The sequence below is a fragment of the Dama dama genome, chromosome 20 (genome assembly GCF_033118175.1).
Source record: "Dama dama isolate Ldn47 chromosome 20, ASM3311817v1, whole genome shotgun sequence".
Classification (NCBI taxonomy): Eukaryota; Metazoa; Chordata; class Mammalia; order Artiodactyla; family Cervidae; genus Dama; species Dama dama.
The window spans coordinates 16,730,143-16,741,450 of record NC_083700.1 but is presented as its reverse complement, the minus strand read 5'-3'; the positions used below and the strand labels follow the sequence as shown (position 1 = coordinate 16,741,450).

Below are 11,308 nucleotides of genomic sequence, written 5' to 3'. Positions count from 1 at the left end.
GACGTTGAAGGACATTAAGCAAGTGATAAAGCTACATTTGGATTTAGGAAGGTAACTCTGGCAGACTGTGGAAAACTAACTGCCCCGAGAGAGTTTAGAGACCCCTTAAGAGGCATCTGAAATAATCTAGGTGAACAAATTCTGAGCACTTGAAATAAGGCAGTGACAAGAAGTGGAGATAAGGGGAAGAATTTGAGATATTTAATAACTTTTAGGGAATTCCCTGCCAATCCAGTGGTTAGGACTCTGCACCTTCACTGCCAAAGGCCCAAGTTTAATCCCTGGTCAGGAAACCAAGATCCTGCAAGCTGCCCAGCACAGCACCCCGCCCCCAAAAGAGAATTTACAGCCCTTTCCATCACATAGCACTGTAATTTACCTGTCCTGTCTGAAAGCATAGACAAGCGCTGGCTTTATGGACAGGACTTTTTGTTCATCCTTGTATCCTCAGCGTCCACGCAGTGACTGGCAGAGTTCTTGGTGAGGGCTGGCAGATGAGTTTGGAAATGAAATACTAGAGGGAGTAATATGAAGACGTCAGAGGAAATGAGTATGCCTAGGAGAGTGAGAGGGAAAAAAAAAGTGAAATGCAGGAAGTCCGTAAGGCAGAGTGGATAAGAGGAAGCTCAAAAGCCATTCCCCATCTCTTCCAATGGTTCCCGATTCCTCGCCCTCCCAAGCCTCACGAGCTACAACCAGCGTCCGGTTTTCCCGCCACTTGCGGGCGGCTCCGCCTCCCTGGCGCTCAGTGGATAAAAGCCCTTCAGCCCTAGACCACGCCCTCTCTGTTGGCTTTGGCACCGTTTCCCCTCCTTCTCTTCCTATACTTGGAGGACGGCCCACAGTGGCTAAGCCACGCCTGCTTCAGTGTCCCTCGGGTTACGGACTACATTGGTCCCACCTCTTTCCGAGATGGCTCTCGGTCGACCCCGCCTCCGCCCGCCCTGCCCACCGGCTGTCGCCAGGGGGCGCAGCGCGACCCGCCCGCCGCCCTCGGAGTCTGTCGCACACACCCCCTCCGCCCGGCGCTCTGGCAGTTCCCAGCCGACTACGCCTCCGCTCCGAGCCCGCCGGCTGCTCCCGCTCCGACTCCGGGAGGGGTCGAGGGGTCCCGAATGGCCGCAGCAGGGTCTAGGAGGCCAAACGTGTAAGCTGACGGGCGTCATGGAGGCGGAGCAGCGGCCAACGACTGGGGCCAACGACGGGGCGACCCCTGGGCTGGAGGCTGCGCCTCCTGCTGCCCCGGCATCTACAACCACAGCCTCGGGTCCGATCCCTGGGTCCAGGCCCGGGCCCGAGCCCAAGAGGAGGCATCTCGGGACCCTGCTCCAGCCCACGGTCAACAAGTTCTCCCTTCGCGTGTTCGGCAGCCACAAAGCAGTGGAAATCGAGCAGGAGCGGGTCAAGTCAGCGGGGGCCTGGATCATCCACCCGTACAGCGACTTCCGGTACTGGGGGTCCGGCAGGGTGGGCAGGGGACACAGCTTCCACCCCCAAGGCCGCGACACGGGAGCCGGGCCCGCCCCACCCTCCACGGACACTTCATTTCCGGCCCAGGGGTCCCCTGGTGGGCCGACAGAGTCACTTCCCCCAACCTAATCCTTGGGTGAAGGATCCCCAGCCGGAGGTTCTCGGTGACTTTTCAGACTAGGGGCGCTGGAAGGGACAAGCGGACACCAGAGACCTGGGTTTCCCATTTCAAAAACCCGACACCCCACCTGGACCAAGGGGAATACTGAAATTAGGGACTGTTGTCTCCTCCAGTTCTGCTTGCTGGGGATCTGGGAAATTTCGTCATGTTCCGAAGCTCAGGGTCAGCCTAAAGGAGAAACCGAGCTGTCCCCTCTGTCCCCATTTCTACCCCCAGTACCTGCCTAGTTCAGCAGGGCAGGCTCCCAAAAAAATAGGGATGCCAGGGAAGGGAAGAAAGGGAGTGTCCAGACAGCCGCTCTGATCGCTGTCCCTGGTGCTGAAAATGGGATTCGGCGGGCTAGGGCCTGGACTCAGAGTGATTTGAGGCAGCAACGGAGGGGCAAGTCCACTGCCCATGTGACACCGCCTAGGTGACTACCAGAGAGAAGGGATGAAGAGTGGGGGTGGGGCCATTCCATAGTCCCCATCAGGCTGTACCTCTACATCAAGGTCGCTAGGGGAGGAGAGCAACCCTGTCCTTGGAGGAAATGAAGGGCAGCTTTTGGATGAGGCAAGGATACGTGCAAAGCACCTATCCTGGGGAGCTAAATGAGCAGAGAGGATGAGGTGTGAATCAGGAGCCTGGAAACACCATTGGAAACCTAGACGTCATTTTAATCCACAGACATACACACTCCCTTAATGTTCTTCTTTCTTTCATTGTTCCTTTCACTTCCCTCTTTTTTACTGTCTCAACATCACCCTATAAGTGCACCTTTTCTAGTCTGCTGTACATCTCCCTCCCCCCCCCTATTTCACTCTCAAATGTATCCCCATAAACCATGTATCCCCGTTATTATTGTGCTTCTTCTCCATCCTCTCTCCTGTATCACCCGCCAGGCTTGTGACTGCCTGTGAGTCAGGCTGTGAAGATGTTCTATGGCAAGGCAAACCCTCTTTCCCTCTCCTCTCCCAGCTTACAGTACAGGATTTCTCCAGTGGCCAGGAAAGAGAAGAAGAGGAGATCCAGGGTTTGCTGTTGATTGAAATCACACAGGGCTTCCTGGAGGCCTGGGCTTGGGGACCACCAAGCTTCATCCAGGGGCTGAAAGGATTGATTTTTTTCAGTCAGAGTCAGAAGGGGCTGGGTCCTCGGTTGATGCTGCAACTAGGTGTGTCCTGAAGTTGAAACTGCCATATCTGATTGGGACCTTCAGATTGTCCAACGATCTTCTTTGAATGACCTCTTCTTTTCACAGCTTCCACACAGCAGTATGGCTCTCCCCTGACCATGCCCTTGCTTGGGCTCAACCAAAGTCTCAGTGTGCACAGGGAGGTTAGGGGAGGAAAGGAGTGCAGAGCTTCAAGCTTTGCTGTCTCAGGATCTGCTGTGGAGCTTCTCTGTGTGTGCAGCCCTGCCGAAGTGCTGTGAAGAGGGGAAGGGTACATCTGAAAAGCTAGTTCAAACAGGAGGCAGGACAGACCATCCCCACTCTGGGAAACAGATCCCAGCAGAAAAACAGGAACTATGAGTCCAACTGTGTTGGGAAGGAGGGTTGGGGTTGGGAAAGCCAGGGAAGGTTTTCAGTCCTAAACTAGGAATGGGCAGAGAGCTGGAGATGGGTAAAGCAGCAGTCTCTTTCAGAAATCTGGGGATAAAGGGTGGGTGAGTCATAACACCAACTAGTCTTGTACAACACTGTCACATCCATCCACATCCATATCAGTGCATATTTTTTAACAGCCCTGTGAGATCAGCAAAGGATATTTATCTTTTTTTAACTTAAAAAAATATTTAGTAATAGTGACATAGATTATATACACATAATATATATACTACATAAAGAATATATATGTGCATATTAGGGGTATATTTAGTAGGTATATATATTAATATATATAGTAGAGATATAGTAAATATATAAGGCATATATATAAATAGTATAGTATATACCAGGATGTATATATGTGTGTGTGTGTGTGTATACACACATTTGTGTATTTGAAGGAGCAACTGTAAAACAAGCTCATATGTAACAACTGTCTAGGTCAAGAGAAACTACATTGGGGATACCCCAGAAGGCTCCATGCTGCTCTCACATTCCTTTTCCAAACCCAAACTTTTGTGATACTTATTTCCTTCCTTTTCTTTACAGTTTTACTACTTTTCTGTGAATCCCTAAATAATGCAGTTTAGTTTGATCTATTTTTGAACTTTGTATGTGTGGAATCCTACAGTGTGTATCCTTTGGTTTCTTGACATTAAATCTGTAAGATTCATTCGTACTGTGGAATGTAGGCTGCAGTTGGGTGACTTCACAGTTGTATAATATTCCAAGACAGTGGTGTATTTATCTACTGTGTTTATCTTATTTATCTACATTTTTCTACTGATGGGTATTTGGATTATTTCCAGATTTAATGCTGTTATACCTGTATATATCTCCTGGAATCTTTCCCTTGAATGTGTATATACCTAGGAATAGAATTACCAAGTTGCAGGGAATGCAAATGTTTGACTTTACTAGATAATTCCAAACTATTTTTCCAAATGTGGTCCCAGTTTACACTCCCATTAGCTGTAAATGGTCATTCCGTTGTTCCGTATCCTTGTCCACTTTTGGCTGAGACTCTCTGCCCTTAGTTTAGTGGCTGACTCTCATCATGGTCTTACTTCCCATCCCACCCCTACCTTAGGTTTTACTGGGACCTGATCATGCTCCTGCTGATGGTGGGGAACCTCATTGTGCTACCCGTGGGCATCACCTTCTTCAAGGAAGAGAACTCTCCACCTTGGATTGTCTTCAACGTCCTCTCTGACACTTTCTTCCTGATGGATCTGGTGCTCAACTTCCGCACGGGCATCGTGGTAGAGGAGGGTGCTGAGATCCTGCTGGCACCGCGGGCCATCCGCACACGCTACCTGCGCACCTGGTTCCTGGTTGACCTCATCTCCTCTATTCCTGTGGATTACATCTTTCTGGTGGTGGAGCTGGAGCCACGACTGGATGCTGAGGTCTACAAAACAGCGCGGGCCCTGCGCATCGTGCGTTTCACCAAGATCCTCAGCCTGCTGCGGCTGCTCCGCCTCTCCCGCCTCATCCGCTACATACACCAGTGGGAGGAGGTGGGGTGGGGAGGTGGGCAGGGGGGGCTTGCAGACTTCTCCAGACAGCAATATGAGTGGGGCTCCTGGAAACTTTCTGGGGTGGGGCAGATGAGTGGGGCTCTCGAGGGAGGGGTGTCTCCAGTTTGGTGGGGGAGAAACAGGGACAGAATGAGTGTTCGGGGATGGGATTTGTAGGATGCGAGGATGGTGGTGCAGGAGAATGGAGCACAGTTGCTGGACAAACACTGGAAGGTTAGTTAGACTCCAGGAGGAAGGTATAGAAGAGGAGCTAATAATTGTAGAGCGTGGGGAAGGCTGGAGTTTCAGCTTCAGGACAACAGTAGAATTTAGTGGTTCAGAGTGTGAACTCGGCAGTCGCATTGCTTGTGGTCAGATCCCAATTTTACTATTTACTATATGAGACCTGGTTTCCTTGTCTATAAAATGAAAATGTTAAATATACTTAATATGATAAGGTTGTAAGGGTTAAAGAAGTTAATACCTATAAAGCATGTAGTAAGTGCCTGGCACAGTAAGTTCTCAGTAGATTACTTATTATTATTATTATTGGAAGGGAAGAGAGCTTCTGGCACTAATCCTTATATACGCCCTGGGGCTGTTACACTGTGAATTGCCCTCTCTCCCCTTTCCCAGGCTATACTTTGGCAGCTTGTGCAGTAGACCTTTTTGAGTTTCTGCCGTGGCACTTGCTGTGATTTGGAGCACATGATTTGCATCAGTTTTCCTATCTATGAGATGAGAGTAGTAATACAACCTCCTTTGTCTTAGCTATATATGCTGTTTTATAGCCACAGTCTGAACATTCACGGGGGCTAGGGCCAGAGAGAAATTTGAAGAGAGAATCTGCAAGGCCAGGCCTGGAAAAGTCCTGGCAGAGAGAGGTTCCTGCCTACAACAGCCCCTCCTCGGACTCCTCAGATCTTTCACATGACCTATGACCTGGCCAGTGCTGTGGTTCGAATTTTCAACCTCATCGGGATGATGCTGCTGCTGTGCCACTGGGATGGCTGTCTGCAGTTCCTGGTCCCCATGCTGCAAGACTTCCCTCCTGACTGCTGGGTCTCCATCAACCACATGGTGGTGAGAACTCCCCACAGCTCCACCTTTCCCAGGCCTTCCAGGGTCTCTTCTCCCTGAGGAGGAGGGATAAACACAGGGGGCAAGTGGGAGACGGTGGAGAGATGACCATGAGAGGACGGAAGTGAGGAGGTGGGGAGGTGAGAGGAAAGAGGCCCAGAAGAAGTACCTGTATTGGAGGGAGCATATGGGGAAGGAAACCTAGGGAGAAGCTGCAGCTCCCATGCTATAAAAGAGGCCCCTTCTGCCGCAGGGTCCTCCAGAACCAAACCTAAGTGCCTCCCTTGGCAGGCAGGTTGAAGTAGAAGGGGGCAGACAGAAGGACTGAAGGAGAAAGTGGGGAGCGGGAGAAGAATGAGGTTCTGAGTGGTCTGTGCCCAGCTCTGCAATACACTCTGCCCCCCAGAACCACTCATGGGGCCGCCAGTATTCCCACGCCCTGTTCAAGGCCATGAGCCACATGCTCTGCATTGGCTACGGGCAGCAGGCACCTGTAGGCATGCCCGACGTCTGGCTCACCATGCTCAGCATGATCGTGGGTGCCACGTGCTACGCCATGTTCATCGGTCATGCCACCGCCCTCATCCAGTCCCTGGACTCCTCCCGGCGTCAGTACCAGGAGAAGGTCAGCAGGGGCAGGAAAAGGAAGGGGAGGGGTGCTGGAGGCTGGCTCCACTTGGAGCCCATTCTGATGCATGTCCTTGTTGGTTCTCTGTGTCCTGCCTTGCCCCATATCCATTTGTCCCCTGTGTGTACCTTTTCTTTGTACCAATGCACCTGTCCTTGGACTCCTCCATGTCTGGGCTTTCCTGTGACTGTGCTCTGTTGTCCTCCCTGTATCCACCCTCTTTCATATATCCTTTTGTCTCCATGTTTCTACCCTCTGGGTGTGGCCCACGTCTATGACGTTCCTCCACACCGCCCCCCCCCGCCCCACACACTGTTCTGGCTCCATATGTATCTCTGTGTTTTCTTGCCTGCTGGCCATTGGCTGGCTCTCCAGTACAAGCAGGTGGAGCAGTACATGTCCTTCCACAAGTTGCCGGCTGACACACGGCAGCGCATTCACGAGTACTATGAGCACCGCTACCAGGGCAAGATGTTCGATGAGGAAAGCATCCTTGGAGAGCTGAGCGAGCCACTTCGGGAGGTGGGACTGGGCGGGGCCCTGGAGGGAGGCTCTTCAAGGACCTGGGCTTCTGGGATTACCTCTAGGGTGGGGACTATTAGTCAGCTGGGGCCCCTTCGGCAAGTGGGGCCTGCAGAGGGCCCCATGGGAGTTCAGGCCTTTGGAGCACTTTTAGGAGTTAAGGTCTTCCTTAATGATCTTTGAGGGGTAAAGTATACATGAGGACAGGCTGCAGGAATCTTTGTTGGGGTGGGGTGGGGTGTGGTCCTGCAAGGGCTCATGGGAAAGCTCTGAGGGCAGGAGCTTAGAGATAGTCCCAGGCCGACTGAAGCATCCCCATCCTTTGGCAGATCATGACCCCAGGGGTGGGGCTTCTGGAGACAGATGAGCTCGATGGGGGCACCTCGGGGCAGGGGGCACAGCCAGCCTGACAGGCCCCTCCCCTGCCCAGGAGATCATTAACTTCACCTGCCGGGGCCTCGTGGCCCACATGCCGCTGTTTGCCCATGCCGACCCCAGCTTCGTCACAGCTGTACTCACCAAGCTACGCTTTGAGGTCTTCCAGCCGGGGGACCTCGTGGTGCGTGAGGGCTCCGTGGGCAGGAAGATGTACTTCATCCAGCATGGGCTGCTCAGTGTGCTGGCACGTGGCGCCCGGGACACCCGCCTCACTGACGGATCCTACTTTGGGGGTCAGCAGGCCTCAGGGTGGGTGGGTCGGGGGTCTGGGGCAGAGAAAGGAGGGCAGCTGCTCCCCTGGATCTGGGTCTTCACCTGGCTGTGCTCCAGCACCGCAGAGTTCCAGCCCCTCCCCAGGCCCATTCAGTTAGAATCTCTGGGTCTGGGGTTTAGAGTTCTGTAATTTTAAAGGCTTCCTAAGAGATTCCAGGGCACGGCCAGGTTGAAAATCTCTTGGCTGGTGAGACCCAGGGATGCCACAAGATGAGGGAAAGATGGGAATAAAGCAGTGCTATCCCAGGGCCTGGAGCTTTGTGGCTCCCTGGGGGAATGCCTTGGTGGGAGAATCAGGGACCCAGTCCGTGGCAGTCCCACAGTTCTCCTGGCTGCTGCCAAAAAGGGTTTATCCCCAAATCACCCAAAAGGGTTTGAGACTCATAGTCTCTCAGCCCCCAAATCACCCACCACCTTCCAACATCCCCACTTTGCCCTTTGGCACTGCTTTTCTCCTTTTGGGTTGTCTTGGTGTTCTTTCAAAGGGGAGGGAAGAAAGGGACTGCCCTAGGGCTATGTCTTGGGCTAAAGCCATGGAGTTGGGGTGGGAATTAAAGTGAAGTGGAATAACTAGGACTGCAGCAAGACCTGCCTGTTTATCAGCTTTAATTTGGACAGAGGCAGAAGGACAGCAATTATGCGGGAGAGCGAGAGTGCTTGGAGCACTCAGGGCCTCTGGGTGGGTGGGTAGTCATTAGTTGCTCCCATCTAGGGAGGAGCCTGAGGAATCTGGGTCAGCTGCTGCAGGCCCAGGGCGAGGGAGTGCTGCAGTGATCCTGAAGGCCTCCTCCCAACTTGGTCAGAGATCTGCCTGCTGACTCGGGGCCGCCGCACAGCCAGCGTGCGCGCTGACACCTACTGCCGCTTGTACTCACTCAGCGTGGACCACTTCAACGCCGTGCTGGAGGAGTTCCCGATGATGCGCCGGGCCTTCGAGACTGTGGCCATGGATCGGCTGCGCCGTATCGGTGAGGTCCAGGCCGTGCCCTCACCCTTGTCCACAGCAAGGAGTCCCCAGGATCCCAGGGCCCAGGCTCCAGTGCCTTAGCACACCCCAGGGGACCCGAGTCCCAGCAGATGCCTCCCAGTGGGGCTTTCAACTGGCTCACTGTCCCTATAACTCAGCATCTCTGAACACTGGAGCTATCGCCCCAAGTTCCCAAGCATTGAGTCCTCCTTCCTTGAGTACCAGTCCCTGATCCTCACCATCTCTGAGAGAGACATACTCTCATCCCCTAACCCTCTTCCTCCAATCCTCATCTCCCAACTCCATCTCCACACACTTGATCCCCATCCCCTACCTTCACCCCGCTGGTGTCCCTTGACTCCATCTTGTTACCCTCATACTTTTGATATCCAGCCTTCATCTTGAATTCCTCCCCTATCCTTAACTCCTTCCTCCTGGGGTAATTTCTAGGCAAGAAGAATTCCATACTGCAGCGGAAGCGCTCTGAGCCAAGTCCGGGCAGCAGTGGGGGCATCATGGAGCAGCACTTGGTACAACACGACAGGGATATGGCTCGGGGTGTTCGGGGCCTGGCGCCCAGCACAGGAGCTCGGCTCAGTGGAAAGCCGGTGCTGTGGGAGCCACTAGTGCACGCGCCCCTGCAAGCAGCCGCCGTGACCTCCAATGTGGCCATTGCCTTGACGCACCAGCGGGGCCCTCTTCCCCTCTCGCCCGACTCTCCAGTCACCCTCCTTGCTCGCTCTGCTCGAAGATCAGCAGGAGCAGGCTCCCCAGCGTCCCCCCTGGTGCCTGTCCGAGCTGGGCCTCTAGCCCGGGGGCCTTGGGCATCCACCTCTCGCCTGCCGGCCCCACCTGCCCGAACCCTCCATGCCAGCCTATCCCGGGCTGGGCGCTCACAGGTGTCACTGCTGGGGCCTCCCCCAGGAGGGGGTGGACGGCGACTAGGACCTCGGGGCCGCCCGCTCTCAGCCTCCCAACCTTCTCTGCCTCAGAGGGCAGCAGGTGATGGCTCTCCTGGGCGTCAGGGCTCAGGAAGTGAACGCCTGCCCCCTTCAGGGCTCCTGACCAAGCCTCCAGGGACAGCCCAGCCCCCCAGGCCACCAGTGCCTGAGCCAGCTACTCCCCGGGGCCCCCAGCTATCTGCCAACATGTGAAACCTTTAGGTAAGCTCTTGGGTGCAGTAGCATACGCCTGAGGGCAGACACCTCTTGGGGATACCGAGGGGACCTGAAACACTGCCCTATGGGACTATCTCCCCTTAGTACCAAGAAGATGGTCTCTGTCCTCAGCTCAGGCACCCTGTAGCGTAACACCCATCCTAATCCATTCACCCATTCATCAAAGGTTCTTAGCGCCTACCATGTTCAAGGCACTACGCCAGGCGCTGTATGTCTTCACTGCCAAGTAGAAGCGACTCCAAGTCCTCTGAGGAGGGTATTCCCATAGCCACGGTCCTCCCAGGTGCAGGCCCAAGCCCATGAGCCCATCTTACTAAGCACAAGTACCTGCCATCACCATCACTGCCAAGTAACTAGATGTTTCTGTTTTCCTGTCCATGACCTTTCAGGTTCTGCCTGGCATGGTTAATCTTCCTGTCCGGCTAGCGTAGCTGGGCACTGCCAACTACCCGTGCCCTCATGGCTGTCAGCAAATGTCTCAGGCCCCTGGCGTGGGCACCCAGCTCTACTGCCATGCGTGGACCCTCCCCGTCTATATCCCGAGTGGGAACCCATCTCCTGCCGAGTTCCCTGTGCTTTCTGTCTCTGTGGTAGCACTACCTTTCTGTAAACTGGGAGCCTCCTCCTTCTGAGCCCTTGTCCGGGTGATGGCCCCCTGAAGCTATGGGATTGCTGACACCCCTTCTTTAGTGTGCCAGGCTAGGTCCCCCCAGCTAGGGGCAAGTGGCTGAATCCCTAGATGGCATTTTGTTTCTTTCCTCCCTCCCTTATTTATTCATTTAATAGTTTATTCCTTCATTTGCTAATTTTATTTTTTATCAACTCACTTTATTTACCCATTCCTTTATCCATCCCTGCCCTCCCCTCCTAGGAGGGAAAAAGGAACGGGCAGGGCCCTCCATTCCAGCTCTTGTGGTCCTGTGCAACTCCCATCAGCAGCAATACTTGAACACCCTCCCTATCGAGGTGGGACCAGGAAGGGCCACCTGAGATGGGGAGAAGGACTGTTCTTATTTTTAGTTCTTTTCCTTTCCTGTTGAGGTTGCTGTTGGTGCAGGAGCAAGGGGAGGGCCCGAGGTATCCAAGCCTAGGGAAGGGCAGGCTAGCCAGTACCTCTGTCTTCTCAGGGACAAGAGAATCCTGTAGCCCACCCCTCTGTCCCCACAGCTACTCTCCAGCATCAAAGAATGTAGGGCCAGGACCCTAACACTCCTTTTCTCCTAGGCGGGGAGTTCTGGGGTTCTGCGTGTATGGGAGAAGTTTTATATGGCTTCCAAACATCTGGGTTTAAAAAGAAAATAGAGACACTTGTTTTGGCTCCTGGTTTGTGTGTGGGAACAAAGTGGGCATTTCAGGGCGCAGGAGGAGACCCAACACCTGACCCAGTAAAGCATGAGATGGATGTGAGAGCAAATGGGGAGTGGCCTGTAAGCCTCGAGGTGGGGTGAGACACTAATGAACTG

At 53.8% G+C, this 11,308-nt stretch overlaps 1 protein-coding gene across 1 annotated transcript; it reads left to right on the top strand.

The window, feature by feature from the left end:
- Positions 1-1,036: 1,036 nt before the first annotated feature.
- On the top strand, positions 1,037-11,146 carry HCN3 (hyperpolarization activated cyclic nucleotide gated potassium channel 3). Its single transcript, XM_061120633.1, has 8 exons — positions 1,037-1,448; positions 4,330-4,759; positions 5,681-5,842; positions 6,246-6,464; positions 6,843-6,989; positions 7,420-7,660; positions 8,504-8,668; positions 9,118-11,146. The coding sequence occupies exons 1-8, from the start codon at positions 1,165-1,167 to the stop codon at positions 9,819-9,821; spliced, it is 2,352 nt and encodes a 783-aa protein (XP_060976616.1). The 5' UTR covers positions 1,037-1,164; the 3' UTR covers positions 9,822-11,146.
- Positions 11,147-11,308: the final 162 nt, after the last annotated feature.

Excerpts from the sequence above, each read along its gene's own strand:
- HCN3 (XM_061120633.1), top strand. The coding sequence starts at position 1,165 with ATGGAGGCGGAGCAGCGGCCAACGACTGGGGCCAACGACGGGGCGACC. Across the intron at positions 6,990-7,419 it reads TGAGCGAGCCACTTCGGGAG|GAGATCATTAACTTCACCTG; the intron begins GTGGGACTGGGC and ends TCCCCTGCCCAG. Across the intron at positions 7,661-8,503 it reads TGACGGATCCTACTTTGGGG|AGATCTGCCTGCTGACTCGG; the intron begins GTCAGCAGGCCT and ends CAACTTGGTCAG.